This window comes from Haliotis asinina, chromosome 2 (assembly GCF_037392515.1).
Source record: "Haliotis asinina isolate JCU_RB_2024 chromosome 2, JCU_Hal_asi_v2, whole genome shotgun sequence".
Taxonomy (NCBI): Eukaryota; Metazoa; Mollusca; class Gastropoda; order Lepetellida; family Haliotidae; genus Haliotis; species Haliotis asinina.
The window spans coordinates 86,902,756-86,925,033 of NC_090281.1; the positions used below are offsets into that span (position 1 = coordinate 86,902,756).

A 22,278-nucleotide genomic window follows, 5' to 3' on the forward strand; every position below is an offset into this window, starting at 1 on the left:
ACGACACGGGTGTGATAAGGCATACTTTTAAAGGTCTTTTCTTAATCGATTACTTCCTTCTTTAGAAAACTATTTAAAATATATTCGTAGATAGACACGCATTCACATGATTGTGCGTCGTTTCTCCAATGCAGGTAGTACAATATAATTGAGATATTTGAGATATTTTCTGTATTTCCTAACCTTCGGTTAGGCGAAGGTTAGGGCTTCAGGTAGTCCGATACAGCTTGGCTCGGAAACACATTGCTGTAGTTTGAAACTGGAGCCTACAAACCCTTTCAGTGGAAATGGTATAAATGGATCACTGGAATTAGTGATTTACCTAGTGTTTATACCAGTAAATAGCGACTATTTTGCCCCAGTGTAGCCCTCTGTTGTCATATCACAAACCCCACAGTCAATGTTTTGTTGCCATTATGATTACATTTCTAATTAAAATCCAGTTAAGATTATGGCCCTAACTTATAACCTCTTAAATCGAGAAGGTCCAGATTAGAACAGTTCCTCGCTACCCATACTTTTAAAAAAGAGGAAACTATGATCGGGTGGTCAGGTTCGCTGACTTGATTGATAAATGTCATAGCATCACAGCTGTGTACATTGACCCTTATGATATCTATCACTGGATTGCCTGGTCCTGACGTGATTATTTACAGACCGGCGTTATACAGTTAGAATATTGCTGAGCACAGTTTTAAACGAAAAGCAACCAACCGAACCAACACTGGTTCACTTCATGCTTTAAGTATTAAGGATTTCAAGCCGTTGAAGTATGTATGTATCTAGGAGGATAATTACCGACAACTGCTTGAGTGTCATTCATAACTTCATCCGGACCTCCTGTTGACTAACTACAGCGGAATGTTGACAATAATGACAATTACAACTGCCATTCACCCCCTACAGAAATAGCTCAACATGTAATAGTAGCGATGCTCGGTCATATGAAATATAATTTAACATTGAAAGAATTAGAATATATCCATTTCTCGGAGGGGAAAAGAGGGAGGGGGAGTGTGGGTAGATGGGGGGAATAAATACCTTGTAAGGAAATATATAGCAGGCCCTTCGGTTGTGCACTGACACTAAGTGGGATGGGTATTTCAAACTAAAGAGTTAAATTATAGTGGTATTAATTACATTGAATGCAGAAAGAAATGCTTTTAACTATCAACAACAGGAAGTGTACGTTATACAAGAAGAATCTTGCGACAATTTAACTAAATGAAAAGTGTTATTTCTTGAATAAAGTCTAAAGCACGCTGTAAATATATTCAATGTATATAAAGCCCTGATTTGTACACATGTGTAAAATAAGTTGACCGCACGACTAATATAAAATAAACAATTAATTAAGCAAATATATAAACAGCTATAGAACATGAATGAATGAATGAATGAATGAATGAATGAATGAATGAATGAAATATGACCATCATATGAAATAAATATGACCATCATGTTGAGAACTAATTTCTCGTGTATTACATTATGGATTGTTTCAGAACGTGTACCACACTTCATACCGGAAAGGTAAAAGTGGCGATGAAGGTCAATCAGTACAGCCAGTACATAGGGTCACACAAACCATATGGCCAATATATTGGAAATAAAAAATGTTAAAGCTGAAATCATTAATATTTGCCGTGTTATTAAGGTCAGTTAGACGTACACACATTTCATGCTCAACAAGATTAGAGATAGCCAGAATTTCGTTGAACAGAAACTTCAAGTAACTCTGTATGTTAACAATCGGAAATCCTATATATGCACATAAACACTATTGATCAATTTTATTTGGAAAATGATATTTTCTTCAGGTAAATGTTTTATAAGGTTCTTATCCATATCTAACCTATAGATGTGCGTGACACATGTCGGTTAACTGTAAATGTACGCGATCGGTAAACCTACATGCACATAACCTGTGTACGTGCGACTTACGTATTGCACTGGAGGGAACAATCTATACACAAATGTTTGTTTGGTAAACGATATGTTAATAGTCTTATATATTATTTACTATACAGCTTTAGATATTCTGAATTATTTGTTTTTTTTAAACCCACATCCATGAGTGCTACATGTCAATCAACTGTAGATGCACACGATCGGTGAACCTACATGCACACAACCTGTGATACGGCTTACACATATGGAACTGGACGGACAATCCATACATAAATATTTTTTTGTTAAACGATGTTTGCTCCTGGTAAATATATTAGGTTGGCTTAGTTAGTTTCAGTGATTATGTTTCTCATAGTTACCCTGTAATGTGGTACTAATCAACTGTAAATGATTATGCAAAAGATCGGTTAAGCTATATACATATATACGGTGCTTCTTCAAAATTCACGAATAGAGCCAAGGAGTGATGGTCCATTAATAGTTTTTGCTACCCTATTTTCTAGAAATGTAGCTTTAATTAATTTCAACAATTATTTACCATTTTCAACGATGAATATTAAGTAATAATATAAGTCAGTATGCTACTGCTGTCTGATGTGTGACCCTGGCAATCCAATACATCGTGGTGAAATATGCCACAGACTGCGCGCACCTGCTACAAGACATAGTGTATAGTTATCCACACCAGCAGCAGCCGCTGACACAGCATCTTCATCACCAAAGTCATCATCGCCAATGACTCATGATGTTACATACATGTAATTATACGGCGTCTAGGTAAATGTAGATGACTAAGAAATGCACATCGACATCTGGTAGTTTCATAAAGCCCTCCTATCTCTCTGGTAACTTTAATATCGATACTCAGTTGTAATAAACAATAGTTACACCAGTAATATCTGTCTTAAAGCTCAGGTCACGAAAACTGACTTGTGAATGGGTGAAGATGACATTTTCAGTAGCAGGTCGAAGTGCCATTTTGTGAACAGGCTAGCTGTTCTCGAAACGTTCGTAGTTCTACGAACTTCTTCAAGCCATTTATACCACACTGGCTACGATCAAAGTTAAGAATTGGTGGGGTTACGAATGTTTCCAGTATAAGGGCCGAGTTCTGTAATGAGTACCACTGGTAGACGCCTCCATGAAACTCGCCATATCCTTACAGATGTATACGATGTGCTACTACAGACTGGAATAATCCGAATAAGGCCAAATGTCGTGAGATGGTAATATAAGAGATCAGTTTACAATAAACATGAAATGACTCCATTGATACCTGGTCAAATCTACTGTCAGCAGAACTGTCAATAAAAGTCCAAGTCCAACAACAGCCCACCTTATTCCTTTCTAGTCTACCATAGTGGTGGGAAATCGTACACACAGGGGTTCGAATCTCTGTTTGGACATTAACTTTCAACAATAAAAATATATATTTTAATTTAGGCCACATGACAAAGATACCTTCTGTGATTTGAGTGAGTGAATGAGTGAATGAGTGAATGAGTGAATGAGTGAGTGAGTGAGTTGGGATTAATCCCAGCGTGAACAGCGTTTCAGCTGCCAACTTGGTGTGGGGGAAAGTACGACGTATCGCAGGTCCTCAACTCGTATTGTTATGTTGAAAAGCAGGACCATGTGCTGATAACCATGGTAACATAAACCAGGATACGAACCCACACCCATAGTTTCCTGACATGCCAAGGGTCCGTAGTTATGCTACACTAATTGTAACGACACGATTGTGCAACCTGCGCCCTGACGTATTGATTCGTAGTGTAACAAATAAGTAGCTATATTCTGTTTTACTTCACTGCGGAAACCACAATAACACATTACGTTATGACCTGAACTGTCTCAGGAATAACATAATCGAATCATCCGTAGACAAGTGTCCACGTGATAACAATTTATTGACAAAAACCACCAGGCCTTTACAGATATCACGCAGCTTTCAAGGGGGATTTAAAAAATCTTTTGCAATCTTACTGATATTCACTGATCCACTGACACTCCATAAACTGCCTTTGACTCAGTGCGGAATTTGGCACTATAGAACATGGACATCTAAACATAATAAATATTTCATAATGAAATAGACACTAAAGTTACACATCTTCATGTGTCAGCGTATTGATGGAGGATTGTCCAAAGCGACACATGTCGAAGACGTTAGAATCTGTGAAAATCACGACCATATTAGAGTTAAGGTGCATTAAGGATAATAACTTATAGGTATACACTTTGGAAACGTGATAAAATATATTGTCAGATTCAGTTATGAGATTCGATGTCAACAGCTTCTGTCACCTTAGAGCGATGCGGAACAGGCTTCACATATTGCACCCATGTGGGGAATCGAACCCGGGTCTTCGGTTGAACGAGCGAACGCTTTCACCAATAGGCTATCCCGGCGCCCCTTCTTGGCGCGGAGCATGTTCACTTGTGTTTGGTTAGATATCTATTGGTTCAGATCTAAGCTTTTTCACAGCATCAGTTGACAGCGAAACCAGGCCTCAGCTCATCATGGATACCCTCACGGAGTCAGTCCTGAAACCACTAGTCCTCAATAAATTACCTTTATTCCGAAAAGCACACAGAACAAGTGCCACCTGTTGTATGACAGCGAAGGAATCGAACCCCGACTTATCGGAATCTAGGCAAACGCTGGATCCACTAGACCACCACGGTGCATGTTCTGAAAGCAGTACCCCGGGATAACATTAACACAACACGGACTACAGTTGAACCCTGCCTGACCTTACCATAACATAAGTACAGGAAACATTTATAGGCAACGTGACTACACCGATGTACAGTTCAATACACAGTTTTTATGGCGAGTGCACAGCAGGACTGAGTCTGACATGGCCACTGAACACTGTGTTGGGTTGAACGTAATGAGGTGGAAATAACCTGGCATTTTGATATGGATCTCAAATGGGAAATGCCCTGGTATCATATTAAATCTTAAATATGATATTTATCCGTTGTTTACGATTTGTTTTTCCGCATGGAACGTTCCAGCGCGGTACTACGTACAATGCTCAACGATTATGCCCAGAGGTATATTTCAGTTTGTCCATCATATCATATCCTTCGGGTGACATGGGCAGATGCAGCATCTGTGTTAGTTTATGTTCACCGAGTTGTGGGCGAATATAAACTTTTGGTGAAAATGCTTAAACGAAAAAAAAAACCTGTTGCAACGAACAAAAACTAATGGTTCCTTTCAGTTCTTTATTTTAACTGTCCTGTGCCTGATGTATATTGTATGCATACTTATGTCCGAATCGGTGATCAGTCGGTCATTTATCCATTTTGGGCACTTTCATATTCTTCGACAATAGAAGACAGAATACAAACTAATACAAACTGTAAATTACCTCCCCTGAATCTGTTTAATTCGTGAAATATCGTAAATATTAGGTACGGTTTGGTTATGTTTGGTGTCTAACGCCGTTATATATTCGGTGGTTATGTAAATAATTGAGTCTGGACCAGACAATCAGCGTCATGAGCATCTATCTTGTAAATAATAGGAGAATGAATTGGGTCTTTTAATATGACGACTGTTTCAAGCTGTATGCCACTATGGAATAAAAAACATTTCCTCAGTTCGAGCGGGAAACAGTTTGCATGCGTCCTATTGTCAAAGAGGTGCATTGGAGATAACCGCCTATTCGCAGAATCTCTACTAACAGACACTGATTAGGTGTGAGAGTGTCAGTGAGTGTGTTTAGTTTTACGCCGCGTTTAGCAATATTCCAGCAACATCACGGCAGGGGACACCAGAAATGGGCTTCACACACAGTACCCAGGTGGGGAAACGAACCCAGGTCTTCGGCGTGATGAGCGAACGCTTTAACCACTAGGTAACCTTACCACCTACCATTTACGGCGAGAAAAACCCTCTTGAAAAAGTTACAACCCTTAGAAACAAGCAACGGAGAAAAAAAGCTGCAAAAACGAAACGAGAATATTAACACAAGGTCATCGGGCTCTTTCGTTCGTTCTGCTTGCCAGCATGGGTCTCGATTTTATTTAATTAAGTTTCATAAACGCCGTTAGTTATATAAGCGTCGTCGTTCTACATGCCGCTGACATGGTGTGATTTAACAAAACCATTGTCCTCAACAACGAAAACACTCATGTTTTATTGGACACGAATATTTCACTTAAATTTGCTTCTAGACAACGCCATCAGTTATCCATGGGATTTCGTTACAGCTGTATAATACCCCGTCAAACAGGTATAACGTGCTGAGAACGAGGTCTTTTTATCAGGACTGGGATCTCTGGAGCCACAGCAGGTTTAAAGACAAATACATATGTGCAATCTTTCTCAGTGGAACAGTAAACACAGAAAACCAGTGAATATGACATAGGCATCATGTGTATAGATTTTGATGAGAAATAGACAGTAAAGATAGGTAGTGAGCTGCGTCCACTACAGGCTTGAAGGATAACGGGTACGTAGAATCTCTCTCTCTTTCTCTCTCTGTCTCTCTCTCTCTGTGCGTGTGTGTGTGTGTGTATCTGAGCGTGTGGCCTCTCTCCCTCCTCCCTACACAGACACACACACACACATATGAAATAATGCGGGGCAGACAGACTATGGTGTATATGGGACACTGGGCACTCACTTTCTGTGCTGGTCAATAGGGAAAGAGGCGTCAGTAAACATGAACTACTTTGCTCCCATAAACTGTCAGGGGCTCAGTGGGCGTTTTACGAGACAATGGTATAAATTAAAAACAATTCCAGACATATTTCATACGATGAGCGAATTGTGCATTTGACAACAGTGTTTTTTTGTTTTTTTATTTTGGGATAGTGTATCTAATTCTGCTTTGCATTGAGGTTTGTTGCCATTTGTATAGTGTGTGTTTTAAAAGATCGATTAGTATGGGACGATAATCAGTTGTACTTGTGTACACTAAACGGTGATTTCCGAGTCTCGACTGCTGCAATAACCAATTGCAGATTAACCTTAGGTTGACATGGGGACAGATGAACCGGAATAAGCATATGCAAAATTTAGTCTTGTGTTTTTAAACAGAGATGCAAATATTGGGAAAGATTGTTCGTAAATAAAAACAAAATCTTAATACTCTACCAATGTGCTTTGTGTCGCTTTAAACAGTTTCAGTTACATCATGGCTTGTAAGCTTAATGTGTGGTGGAAGCTGGTAAGGATGCTGGCGCACTCAAGGGACGCAACTCGCTTCTAATACTTGTAGTTATATCATGGCTCAAGCATAAAACACGTCATCAGCATGATAATTAATCATTGGTCCAGGACAAATTTATATCTATGAATTCTTCAGACATACAACGAGTATTGTTGTGGCATGACCTAAAGAGCTTGATAACTGGTACATTTGCATTCTCTTTAAAGAACACGTGTCCCTATATGTCTTGTGGTTTACACAGAAGATTTACAAGGGCAATAACAATATTTGACCTCCTCGAGGTATGCTCAGCTTAAACGAGCTGATTATGGGCCAGGCAGGGAAGATTATGATGTATAGTTGTGTGTAGACTGGGCGGGGAGATTACATTAGGAACTTGAAATTTAAATACAAGAAACGTCTTCAGCTGCATGGGTCATCTGATATATGAAGACATACGACACGATATATACTACGTCACTCGTGGTTTCGATAAAAGGTACACATCGCCAAACCATGCACTAGTATTGTAAAAACAGCCTGCATACAATGGAAGTGGAAAAGAATCTTCATTTACTAATAGAAGAATGTTAGATAAGGCTGGTGGTATCTCAGAAGGACGTCATTCATATAAAGGTTATTGGGTACTGCTGAAGATTCTTGGAAACATTTGACCTGCATTTCATCTTTGAGGCTACAGTTCCGTTGACAGGGTATTTACATTTTTATGCAACGATTTTTTAGTTCCATGTAAAGGTTGTGAAAAGGTGAAAAAGTGGCTAGCCACATAATGTTGTTTGCAAACCAAATTAACAAAGAAATATTTTTAACGGAATTTAATTTCAGTGATGCATTGTTAGGACATTGTGGCAAAGTATCTAACGTCAGTACAAGCTGGGGCATAACGAGGGATCGCCAGTATGTGTAATATGCACGTTATGCTTCAGTTGGACTGGCCTCATGCAGCCATTTTGTACAACACCTGCAGTTTAAATGTTGACACTATCTGGTTGACAGCAGACTTCAACGGGGATATACCATTTATATACCGAAATTAATTGCCCTGATATCAACGGAGCTGCAAATTGCAGTGCATAGTTGCGTCCCTTCACGTGCCAGGAACATAAGCTGATGGGTTCGAATCTCGGTTTGCATTGTTTCTGCGTTTGTCAGTATCTTTTGTCTCCTACATATAGCTGGCACAATTGAAACATTATTCTGAAATACCTTAACCCATCATTCGCTCCCTATGGCCTATAACAGTAGGCACAATTCTCTGAACAGACTGGCATATTCTACAGGTACATTGTTGTCGGGGACTGTGGACATTCCAGCAGAGGCGTTAGGCGTACACGATACGTGGTGGAGACGTAACAACAGAACACATCGGTCTAAAGAATACATTACCATGTGGATACACGGCAATAGAACCTGATACAAATACGGACTTTAACACTTACGATGTTACATCAACCCGAAAACATTGTAGATTTGCCGTTGTATTGGTATAGTCCGCCTTACGCCCAGGATTGAGACACGGCAAAGCATTGGGCTATTCGTACGTATTCGACTCCCAACAGCCACGACAGTGGTTTCGAACCTAGTGACATTGTTGATTGGACAAGGATATTAGAAAACAATAGCACTCCCCACCCCCCCTCCTCCAGTAGAGCAGCTGGTCCATTTCGCCATCCTGCCTGTACCCAGGTCCGAGATACATCTCGAGTAGAGGACACGTTGCATTTACAAATAATGTCAATAGAGACATAAAGTCTGTACAAGCATCCGCTGTATCATAAAACGACATTGTAACGCTCTTGTAACGTAACGGTGCGGCAACAGCACCATCACACAACGTGATCTACAAAACATACGTCATAACAAGGTCTAATTGCTCTGGATGTTCATTATCAAAACAATATTACATATCGATTATTTCTGACTGTCGTTGTAGGAGAGTTGAAGTCAACGTATAATGTAGTGTGTTGGGACCTTGGTAGTCCCGCGGCTACGTTCTGTTCCAAATGTTATTGTTCCAGATCTCTCTCTCTCTCTCTCTCTCTCTCTCTCTCTCTCTCTCTCTCTCTCTTTCTTTCTCTCCCTCTCACTTGCTGGCTTGGTTGCACTTCATAATTTCCGAACTGATCATGCTGTTACTCACTAGAGTGTCTAGTCAAGACTTCATTATTTACAGACTGCCGCCATAGAGATGGAACAATGGTGAAAACAACATTGCACAAGAACCAAACCAAACCGGTGTAAAGCATAAACTTTACGAAACGCAGGTCAGGACGAAGTCGACCCTGTAAAATTCGATACAAATCAAATATTGTTCTCGTCACGATATGGCTGCGATATTGCCGATGTGACGATAAATATTAACTCACTCACCTTCCTGTGTATCCTCGAGTCATTCATTGTTATGCATTACAATCTGAAGAGCGACTCTCACTTCACTGCATTTAGCAACCAAGTGAATGCAAAAACAAATTAGAGGTAGCTGTCCCTAAAATTAAGTGTACCTATTTACTGTGAGTTGTTTAGACTGCCCCATCAAATTGTTAACAAACCTACCACAATACAATATTCTTTAGCTATTTTCAATGATGTTGTTTATGTCGCATATCTAAAGCACGCTGGGAAATGATCTCATGCAATATGAAGGGACAATTAATCCCAGTAATGTTGGGGTAACAGATTGAAGCGTGACGCCACACAGATTCTCTATAACAATAAAGGCAACTAGACCATTTCAATAATAAAAAAAATATATAAATTAAAAATTCGAGTCCAGTCCGACTGTCGCGTGTATGTGTCTATTAATCAATGCCAGGCAGCGTTCCTGGTTGAACTCTCACCGTGTTTTCACGTGAAACTGAATCAGTACAATAATACCCCATCAATAACGACACGAGTACCAATGTTATACACACATCTTCATGCATCCGGAAATCTGGTTTCCGTTCCAGTCAGCGCATTCAGTACTAATGCCATCTATCTATTATACTCTTGCTAGGAATCGAACCTTTTCTTAAAGGGTCAACACCGTTACAATTACTGATCGCTCCTTGCAAACATGGAAAGGTAAGTCTACTGTTCATCTGAGCAAACCATTCAATGTATTGTTTACGCCGCTTTTAGCAATACCCCATCAATAACGACACGAGTACCAATGTTATACACACATCATACACATGATGGGAATCGAACTCTGACCTTGACGAGTCAACGCCTTCACAACTAGCTATCACTATTCATCAGGACGCCCAACTGTGGGGTAATGACAATTTTGACAGTAATGATGGCTTTTCGTACAGAGAACTGAAAACACCATCGTCTGTGGTCGCTGGCAACATTCTTTTGGTGGTGTTAATGTTACATGGCTGGAGCGAGTAATGTAGGGAAAAAAAGGGGATAAAAACATAAGTGCCCCCCCCCCCCCCCTCCGGTTCTACCCCGATTGCCGTCACATGGGGTATATCTAACCTATATACATGCCCACGTGACTGACCTAGGGCTGCTTTACGACATGTTACATTTGTCGGGATATAACAACATAAAAGACAGAGCAAAACTTACTATGTACATTACATGCGCCTTTCACTATAATAAATCTTGCGGAAGGACATAATCAACAGTATGAGAGATGGTGTCACGTGATATGTTTCAGCTACATCCTGTTCCAGCCAATCAAAGCATATCCACTTTCATAGTATCTTTGTGTAATATTTTTCAAATGTTGGTCTGGATAGTCGGTTCTTGTACCTCCGTCTAAAGGGATAGACAAAGGATCGTTGTTTACTATTCTAATGTATACGCACCCATGCAGAAAATAATCTTCACGGCATGAAGTCGTGCGCACCTTCGCGGAAAAAATGTACCTTCCAGGTTTGAGTGAATATAGGACACGCTCCCCGCACCCTTGATATTGCCCACCAGGCATGGGTGAAGATCCAGGTTACAACGACATGGGCGACGCTACGGCTTCAACTTCTACGCAGTCACGTTTTGAAGATTGCTTTGTTGAGAGATAGAGGTGCGATCGAATTATGAAAATCTATTGATATGCTCAAGTATTAGTCATATGATTTGAGAGGCATACATGCAGTCTCCATCTGACCGCTGTCCTCGTCAATCTGATCATGGATGTTGAGACGATATCATAACCGCTGTTCTCGTCTATCTGATCATGGATGTTGAGACGATATCATAACCGCTGTTCTCGTCAGTCTGATCATGGATGTTGAGACGATATCATAACCGCTGTCCTGGTCAATCTGATCATGGATGTTGAGACGATATCATAACCGTTGTCCTCGTCAATCTGATCATGGATGTTGAGACGATATCATAACCGTTGTCCTCGTCAGTCTGATCATAGATGTTGAGACGATATCATAACCGTTGTCCTCGTCAGTCTGATCATGGATGTTGAGACGATATCATAACCGTTGTCCTCGTCAGTCTGATCATGGATGTTGAGACGACATCATAACCGTTGTCCTCGTCAGTCTGATCATGGATGTTGAGACGATATCATAACCGTTGTCCTCGTCAATCTGATCATGGATGTTGAGACGATATCATAACCGTTGTCCTCGTCAATCTGATCATGGATGTTGAGACGATATTATAACCGCTGTTCTCGTCAATCTGATCATGGATGTTGAGACGATATCATAACCGTTGTCCTCGTCAATCTGATCATGGATGTTGAGACGATATCATAACCGTTGTCCTCGTCAGTCTGATCATGGATGTTGAGACGATATCATAACCGCTGTCCTCGTCAGTCTGATCATGGATGTTGAGACGATATCATAACCGTTGTCCTCGTCAGTCTGATCATGGATGTTGAGACGATATCATAACCGTTGTCCTCGTCAGTCTGATCATGGATGTTGAGACGATATCATAACCGCTGTCCTCGTCAGTCTGATCATGGATGTTGAGACGATATCATAACCGTTGTCCTCGTCAGTCTGATCATGGATGTTGAGACGATATCATAACCGCTGTCCTCGTCAGTCTGATCATGGATGTTGAGACGATATCATAACCGCTGCCCTCGTCAGTCTGATCATGGATGTTGAGACGATATCATAACCGCTGTTCTCGTCTATCTGATCATGGATGTTGAGACGATATCATAACCGCTGTTCTCGTCAGTCTGATCATGGATGTTGAGACGATATCATAACCGCTGTCCTCGTCTATCTGATCATGGATGTTGAGACGATATCATAACCGCTGTTCTCGTCTCTCTGATCATGGATGTTGAGACGATATCATAACCGCTGTCCTCGTCAGTCTGATCATGGATGTTGAGACGATATCATAACCGCTGTTCTCGTCAGTCTGATCATGGATGTTGAGACGATATCATAACCGCTGTCCTGGTCAATCTGATCATGGATGTTGAGACGATATCATAACCGCTGTCCTCGTCAGTCTGATCATGGATGTTGAGACGATATCATAACCGCTGTTCTCGTCAGTCTGATCATGGATGTTGAGACGATATCATAACCGCTGTCCTCGTCAGTCTGATCATGGATGTTGAGACGATATCATAACCGCTGTCCTCGTCAGTCTGATCATGGATGTTGAGACGATATCATAACCGCTGTTCTCGTCAGTCTGATCATGGATGTTGAGACGATATCATAACCGTTGTCCTCGTCTATCTGATCATGGATGTTGAGACGATATCATAACCGCTGTCCTCGTCAGTCTGATCATGGATGTTGAGACGATATCATAACCGTTGTCCTCGTCAGTCTGATCATGGATGTTGAGACGATATCACCTAATCAACATGTACACGACTACAATGTACCTGTAATCCTAGCAGGTACAGTCAGGTAGTATATTATAGACTTATACTCATCGGCAGCGTTCCAGTTATGATTAAGTCTGGACCAGACAGCCCAGAGGTTTACATCACATTAACGTTACGGTTACACAGGGATTCGGAAAGAAAACCTTGCCAATGGGCCATTTCCAAAATTTATAGTACACTTCAAACTTTTAATGGACCGTTTTGTTACTTCTCATATGCAAAATGGCCCATGACCGCTGCCTTTCCCAATCTCTGGACAACATCACGGCGGAGAACACCAAAATCTGCTCCTGTGGGGATTCGAACCCGGTTTTCGGCGCAAAGAAAACGATTTAAGCACGGCTACACCACGAAGCGATAAGATTTGTTGTTAAAAAGATTAGTTTGTATGTTATTAGTACTGATACAGTATAAAACAACACACCCGATCTATTGCTTTCAATGTTTCTATTCATCATACGAGGCCAGCTTTCATATATTACATATATTAATCATTCGCTTGAAAACGAGGCATATAATGTCGTGGATGCAGAAAACACAATCATTATATATCGTGCATCTGTGAACCTCCCCTTTATGCAAGCCTATCGATCAGTGAACTCATGAATTAGTGCAGGTTTACACTTGTCGAGTGTAAACAATTAAATTAAAACAATTAAACATCTGCTTCTGTGGCGTGTGTATTGCCATGAGTTGTCTGACACTTAAATAGCATGCAAATATTTTAACAGGGACCCTCAACAACATCTGCATAGACACACCATCTCTTGTTTTTGGTGATGGTTATTAATAATTAAACTGAGTGTTAGTAAGTGAGTGAGTTAATATTTAACGTCACGTCGGCAATATTGCAGCCATATCGTGACGAGAACATACGAGACATAAAAAGGAAAAGTGATTGTTAACAGTGAGTGGTTTGTTCAAAATGGAGTGAGAGAGTGAGTGAGTGAGTGAGTGAGTGTGTGAGTGAGCAGTGCACCGACAGCAGTATAACGGTGGGTGGACACCACTAAACGTCTCCACACGTACTCCTTTGAGTAACCGAACCCAGTCTTCTGAGTAACAAGCGAACACTTTAACCAATCGGCTATCCCAAACCATGTGTAAACTGTAGAGCTGTATTGTAGATTTAAAAGTACAACATGCATTACAATGTACTGTGTAGGATCTGGTAAAAAATGATAACATATTTCTCGACATCACCAGTTTTGGGATAAATTATCATTTTCAATACTTGAAACACAGTTTCCGGTATATAGTCTCACTACACTGAATAACACGATCTCGTAGTGACAGATGCCGCCAGTTGTCATAGACATTCCATCACGTGTATATCTATCACTGTCAAGTGCAAATCAATAATAATAATTGATTTTCAATAGAAGCACTTGTATCATTATCGAAATTTAACTCGCATATTGTGGCTGTGGCTTGTCTGGTTTATTTGAAGTAACTACTGCTCAACGTTATAACACGGTAACAGCTTGCTGGTCGAAGTGGCACTTCCCAACGTCATTTACATTGTATAGATTTTCTTAAACTCGGGCGACTAAATCGACACAATCAGTTTAGTTCTAGTGACATACTCAGAGATTAGTGAAACAGAACAGGAATAAACATTACTCTATTACTTTCGAATTTTAGATTCCATTGCTTGTAACTAATGTAAAAGGTATTTAAGCAGCCAACCACATCATAACGTGGGCATTTGGTTCCCAGGAGAAATGGCCAGAGTCGGACTTGAGCCTTGGAGAGATTAGTAAACATGGCCGTGGAAATAATTCTCCAACGTAAAATGCCTTTGACGTCCTTTGATTCTGTAACGCCACATCCGGGAACTAGTGGCCGAGTGAATGAATGACTGACTGAGCGAAGCGTGTGTGAGTTGATGTACCAAGCTGAGTAACGAACTCCACTCACCCTGGGTTCGAATCCCGAGTTGCTCCATTATATTATTATATTATATTTGGTATGTGGTAAACGTCAAGTAACTGGATTATTTCGGGATTTCCTCGAATTTCGAGCACACATGTTATGGTATAATGTTCACAGAGGTGTTAAGCCCAAATCACTCACTCACTCAGTTAGTGATGAGTTACAGTAGTTCGTAGACACCCGTCGGTAAATCAGTCTACCGTAGCGGACATGCATATCGTGTGTACTGCTGCAAGAGTGAACAACGACCTTATACATCCAGCCACAGCTCGCCATCATTCGTTCGTAACCAGTCAAGCACGGAAGGATCCGTGTAACCAGATCTAGCCGTGTCCCACACGTTATCGACTTATCAACCTCGTAAACTAAATGACAGCATCGGTGTTTATGTATGAAAGCTGCATTATCTCCGTATAACCACCTTTTGTGTGCTAACAGCTCATACATGTATATCGAATAACGTCCTGTGAATCATGACCCGGTGACTCAGAGCGATGTTTCTCGGCACATGTTACAGTACATGTTTTTATGGACACCTATGGACACCTATCAAAACATTAAGTGTGAAAATGAAACATTCTATTTCGAGAATGGGAATTGCTGGAACCCAATCTGGAGATGACAATTCTACTCAACCACAACACGCGATTGAGTAAATGTAAGGAAACGCCACTAGGAATGGAATTTGGACATTATTTCCTCTAAGTAAATTGCCATAGGGAGAAGCATTAGACTCTTTGAGCCATGACAGGTCCGTGTCTATGTCTGGAGGCATGCAAGGAACTTATTAATCTCGACTACTTCTCTAATATGTTTGCATGTACTGGGTAATAAATACAGGCAGCTCCGAGGTCGAGACTCAGGCTGTGACTACCAACTATACGAGGCTTCTAGACAATGCAAACATATACAGAATAATTGTGTATACAGGGAACCTTTGTAATCCGGACGATTACTGTTGCGTTATATATACTAGACAATCCTCTGAAGCTGGGAACCCTTACAACCTGGAGTATGTCGGGAACCTTTCTATGCGCTGACACGCCTACATAACGATTGTTTTCGTGAAGTTTTGCGAGATGGCCATAAAATCAGCACAATTGTTTTGAGTATTTATGCACGTATTTCTCAAAAGCAAGGTTGTTCAATGTTATTCAGTGTGTTTGGAGATACACCGAGCACAAACATAATCAGTTCTGGTTACTATTTAAAGTTCATTATATGTTTTCCACATGTTTCAATACAGGTTTAGAGAGGGATAACTTACCCATATTTTGTCAATCCAAATATTTGATATCAGGTCGTAATGATACGGTCAGTATTAAAAGGGCTTTACTCTACAGCATATCGTACTTACATATAGGTATAAAGTAGGTGAGAAAAGTTGAACATCAACTTTCCAAAATGAATGACACTACAAACAGTTTACTACAGAAAGACTGAAAACGATATTCCTTATATCCAGTGATGTTCAAACATGACTACTTATAACCTGGATCTTAATGCTTGAAATGATGACCATATCTTACTTAAGGGAAGGCAAATGGTACTTATAAATGATCATTTGCCTTCGTGGGAAACGATAATTCCGGTTCAAGCAAGTTTTACAAAGTAATGAAGAACCCATGGGAATAGCATATCCTTAAAAATTCACAAAATCCAATTAACACTTAACAATTTCAGCAGAAGCGAAACTTTTCCACTTTCGCTGAAATCTGGTGTTGTTCTACTCTCGTGGGAACAGCCAGGTAAACCCAGCTTTCCAGTGTACACACCGGGGAAACGATTCCTCGTCGAACATCTGGAGTATATTGAATTTGACTCATGAATAAAGTCCTGATTGGAGCAAACAGCTGCATGGGATAACCCCTCCGGGTGTCCGGCAACATCCAAGTAAATAGATGATGATTTAGGAGATGGCCCATTACCCGTGGCCGATGTGTCGTCTCAGGTAATTACTTATTGGGAAGGTCAATACCGGTGTACTGAAAGGTCGGAAAATGTACTGCACCGATTCCAAAAGCGCCTAATTGCTTTGTGGCGAGTGCAAATTGATCTTGGTAATTTTTAAAGCGCAGACTTATCATTTGCTTTGTACTGCGTTTGCACGATCTTAAGGGCAATCTTAGCATTTTAGCCCTTTTCACCCTGCTCCAAGCGATAAGTTTAAACGTACTAGGAATCTGTGTACCCAAATTTGGTAATTTATTTGAAACGGCGTTGCAATGATGACATTGAAATCGGTTGATGGCAGGGAACTGTACTTTGATGGCCGTTTGACTTATAGAAAAATCTCCATCCGGCAATTTCATGTTTGAAAATTTGTTCTGACACGATGATAAACTGTTCCACAAAGGATCAAAAGTCGGCTCGAATAAAATAACATAATTATCGCCAGTCAAGTGTATATAATGAACTATTATGAAGGACTCAAATATCGAGGTTTCCTTTCACTAGTTCATACATGGGCATAATGTATTTCGATGTCTGCTCCATCGCGCCTTTACAAAACATATAATGTCTGATAGACACGAATGTGTTTTGTTTAAAACAATCAGGTTGCATCTGACAGCAAACTAGATTAGAAAGGGCATAATTCACCTAGATCTCTGCAAATGGTTTCCTCTCACGTTTAGGAGCTAGTTTCTGTTTTGTATATTACAAAGCAGTCCACTCTGACATCCGAGCGTATGCCTAATTTTCAGAATCATTCAAGGTTGTTTACAAACACCATCAGCAAGTTACAAAAAGTATTAGGAGCGTATTCTGTTGTGCTGATTGTGATAGTTTACATACTCAGAACTTTTTGTTATCAAAATGAACGATGTGGATGTTGCTCACGGCATACACAGCCAATACTTCGACGCAGCCAATGCGAAAAATAAAAAAATCACCTTCATGAGAGTGAATGGAATGTTTCAGATGACACACATTCTAGCAAACATGTAGCTGTCGGCGATATATAGATCATGTCGATATGTCACTCAAGCATGATGAGATGCGACTGTGATCAAGTGGAATAAAACATTGATAGGTAAACCCTGTGTGAAGATTGTAGGGCGATACCTCACATTTGCTTGACACCTTGACACTAGGCCGTTATTTCCCGTATTGTTAACATCAATGTGATGGCATGATGTATAAGGGAACTCAGTCTGTATACATCGAAATATCAATTATTTGTCTGGATATCAATCAAATGAATCATACGTCTTAGTTTCATGTCTAAACAGCGATCTTGGAAATAAATGGCACGTGGTCCAGTGAGTGGGTTCCGAGGTGTACATTCTACTGTAAGCATTGTGATGCATTTGGTGTTAGGCATTTTGTACAATATTCACCTTGGTTGGCATTCCCGTCCAGTTTACGGATCCAATGTAACCCTCCTCTTTGGTTTAGCATCACAAAGAAATCCCTTGTACGTTTTAATACCCAATTCTCATCCCCTTTTTAGTTCTTCGGTCTCATCCTCACACCCTCTGAGCTCTTGCATCCCATGTTCAGTTCTAGGATCCCCCTCAAGCACACCCTATAGCATCCTTTCTCTCGCCCTTTTCGGTTTTACTATCACGTTCTAGAACTTCTGTTCTACTGCTCCATCTGCGTCATTCCTGACATCCACTACCAATTCTCAGATCTACTACCCACTGTCAGATCCACTACCAATTCTCGGATCTACTACCCACTGTCAGATCTACTACCCATTCTCGGATCTACCACCCACTGTCAGATCTACTACCCATTCTCGGATCTACCACCCACTGTCAGATCTACTACCCATTCTCGGATCTACTACCCACTGTCAGATCCACTACCAATTCTCGGATCTACCACCCACTGTCAGATCTACTACCCATTCTCGGATCTACCACCCACTGTCAGATCTACTACCCATTCTCGGATCTACCACCCACTGTCAGATCTACTACCCATTCTCGGATCTACCACCCACTGTCAGATCTACTACCCATTCTCGGATCTACCACCCACTGTCAGATCTACTACCCATTCTCGGATCTACCACCCACTGTCAGATCTACTACCCATTCTCGGATCTACTACCCACTGTCAGATCCACTACCAATTCTCGGATCTACCACCCACTGTCAGATCTACTACCCATTCTCGGATCTACCACCCACTGTCAGATCTACTACCCATTCTCGGATCTACCACCCACTGTCAGATCTACTACCCATTCTCGGATCTACCACCCACTGTCAGATCTACTACCCATTCTCGGATCTACTACCCATTTTCAGATCTACTACCCATTCTCAGATCTACTACCCATTCTCAGATCGTTTTCGGCTCTAGGGTTCAGATCTCGCCACTTTGTCAGCTCTAGCATTCAAGTCTCATGTCGTTTTCGCTCGAGGAAGAAAGGTTTCGTGGCTTCTTTGTCGACGCATTTCATAAATCCTCATATTTCTGGACAAGTTGCTAGTGTTGTTCATAGATACGCTTGAGGGATATTCAATTTCATCTGACCTACTTGTATTCTAGACGGAGTATTTTTTCAAATCTCAACAATCCCAGACTTTCGATAATTGTGTCATCTTTTACCTCTCCTCCCCTCACTTCATCAGTGTCCGCGATTACAACCCTGCTGTTTGGACCACATGAAATAATGCATGTAGTGCAGTGCTGCACAGTGTCAAATACAGGTCACGTTGAGGTAGACAATATCCCCCAGTAGCACATCCTTGGTGTTTTAAAATATTAATTCAGATTGGATAAATCTAAATGGGCGCCGAGCCAAACCAGACAGAACGCTGACTCATCACATCTTCTGAGACTATTGGAACAAAGAACGGAACCTAATTGGTCTGTCAGTGTCCACAATACTGGACCAGACTTGTTTCCTTTTATATTCACACCGTGGTGGAAAACATCAAAGTTAATGTTTGATATTGATATAATCCAGGCTAGCGTTAATCTTGAAATACCGGTTATTCCAGGTGCGCACTCACGTGTGTTTTAAAACTCGCGGTATTGTTATTATGAACGGTGAATGGTCGCACGAGCCACTACGGCTCGTGACTGGACATGGCTGACCGCAGATATCTGGTCGAAAACATAAAGCATCGTCTGACAATTCATCAGCTGATGTTCGCGATATTGATTGATTTCATGTCATGACGATCGTTTGCCTCTGAATATCAATATCTCAAGTCATCTCTATCAAGAAAACATGTAGGGTCTTCAAAGCGAGACAAGTTCGCAATTCCAGTTCGACTGATATACTGATAAGCTGTGTGTGATAAACTGCCCACACGAAGTTGTGCAAACGAGGACAACTCGTCCTGATGACGACTTCACTACATCATGCACAGAAGCAGGTATACTACCCAACTCTATGTGTACCCGAGCATGTACTGTAACACAGAATATGCATCGCAGAATATGAACCTACCTTCCTTTTCCCCCATGTTGACTGAAGTCGGTACCGGTACTCCAGTGAAAGATTTTCAAGTCACCCCACTCGCAAATCCAACTGAACGTAATCCCGTGCCAAGCTCAAGTGTACACTCTGACTGGTCGTCTGCTATTTTGTAACGCTCGCGCCAGGTAGCGACAGACGATCTCCCGTTCACGGTCTCGTCTGCTCAGTGTGTCCCGGTTGGGTCAGATTGGGCAGGGACAATGACAAATGAGGTTTGTTACAGCGTCACCGCTTCCCTTGTGCAGCTAACAGAGCCTGCACCCAAATTACACCCACCCAGAGCAGGAAAGTCGCCGTGGAGCGCTCCTCCGATTATTGATCACGTCATGAATATGCATGAGATATATAACAGCCCGTTTAGTATAGAAAGTTAGCTTGTCGTACAAAATAGCGGAATGTGGAGGTGTGAAGGTTGTAGTAAGCTTTGTAAGGAACAGAATACGCCGGTGTGGTTTATATAAAACGTGAGACTTCTCTCAGCGACTGTTCAAATAAGCCAGACTCTATCGGACTTGCGTAGGTGTGCTTGTGTAGATTTAAGAGTCACATATTTCCCGCTCCAAGGTTGTTTTTCAACCTGTCTCTTGAAATCAAGCCCAACCGCCGCATTTTATTTAAATGAACGCGTTGCCAAGAGGAAGGGTCAAGGTCAAGTGATCGATAAACAATATATTCACTTTGATTCCACGGTGGAGAAACTCGCCAATGGGTACTCCGGGCTTCGATCCTTAAGGCGCTCGCAGCGCTGCGACATTCATGAATCTGCGATAAACTATAGTTACGACAGGCCATAAGGTTACGAAGGCTTCGTGGATCGGTACCCTGGGTTTTTGATTTGCTTGAATGGATGTCATCATACTCCAGCTGAATCATGCTCATGATATCAATCACTGTTTCGTCTGGTCAAGACTTACTGTTGAGTGCGTTGAATAACAAACGCATTAGTATATGCTATCATGTGCACACAATCATGTCCTTTGATATTCATACTGATGAATAAAAGTGTTTCCGTTGACAATGCCTTATGTTCAATATCACAGTTACCCGCCTTTTCAATGAAGCATGGCCGAAGACATCATAAAGTGATATATTGAAGACAGCGCCTTCTTGTCCGTTTCAGATGTTTTGTGTTTGCGTCATAATGTGTTTGTCAACAACTCTACCTGTTCCAAGACTTCTAACATAATCTTCAGTGCTATCATGCCATGTAAATCAACCGTGTTGCCCGGACCACCTCTGTCGTCAACAGAATCCCGAGGCCATACAGACGGCCAGTCAAGAACGTATACGCCCATATTTGATGGTGATCAGACACTAAGTCAACAGAAATAGTTTTACAGTGGTGATACTTTTGATAGTTGTATCACATAAATATATCGTATTTTTTGTTTGTCCGGGTAAACAACTGGTCCGAAAATCTACTAAATCAACACTGGCAGTTATTGTAAAATGTAATGAAATAAAACGGGTTTCCTATACTAAAAAATATCAAAGACATTATGGGAAATAAAGGCTCTTTGCCATATAGCCCATGATAAGAGCAATATCCCCCTCGTGTAGCCCCAGTCTACATAGCTGATGTAGTTGTGCACTTGTCAGTTCCAAGACCCGGTCGAGATTTATGTTTGTTTAAACAGTTGTAAGCCCTAATTCACTCACATTTTATCCTTTTGTCAGACATTAAGTGTGTTTTTGCTGTTGAGACTCTTAATATTCTTCACCTTCTGACAAATACATTTTAGTTATGTATTTTAGTCAAAGCTTTTATTGATTGAACTTTGCAACTACCAACTGATTTGGGCGATCAGCCAGGTGTGACGATGTGTTATGAAGCTATATTGGATTCTCCGTTTTTCAGTTGCATATCTCACAGATCAAAGCTTGTTCCACGTAGGATACAGACAGCTTTTCCAGATCGCCAAACTTAAACTTTAATGCTGCTCTCTTTAGTAAAAACAGATCGGTTTCCCCCT

General features: G+C 41.0%; 1 protein-coding gene across 2 annotated transcripts in view; it reads right to left on the reverse strand.

Annotated features, from left to right (window-relative positions):
* Window positions 1–20,802, reverse strand: part of LOC137274522 (uncharacterized) — a 37,535-nt gene extending 16,733 nt beyond the window's left edge. Inside the window, exon 1 of one of the 2 annotated variants that reach the window (XM_067807756.1) lies at window positions 20,276–20,802. In XM_067807756.1, the coding sequence (XP_067663857.1) occupies window positions 20,276–20,291 (16 nt within the window). In that variant the 5' untranslated portion in view covers window positions 20,292–20,802. The remainder of the gene's footprint in view (window positions 1–20,275) is intronic. The other variant, XM_067807757.1, reaches the window with a different exon arrangement.
* Between the last annotated feature and the right edge of the window lie 1,476 nt (window positions 20,803–22,278).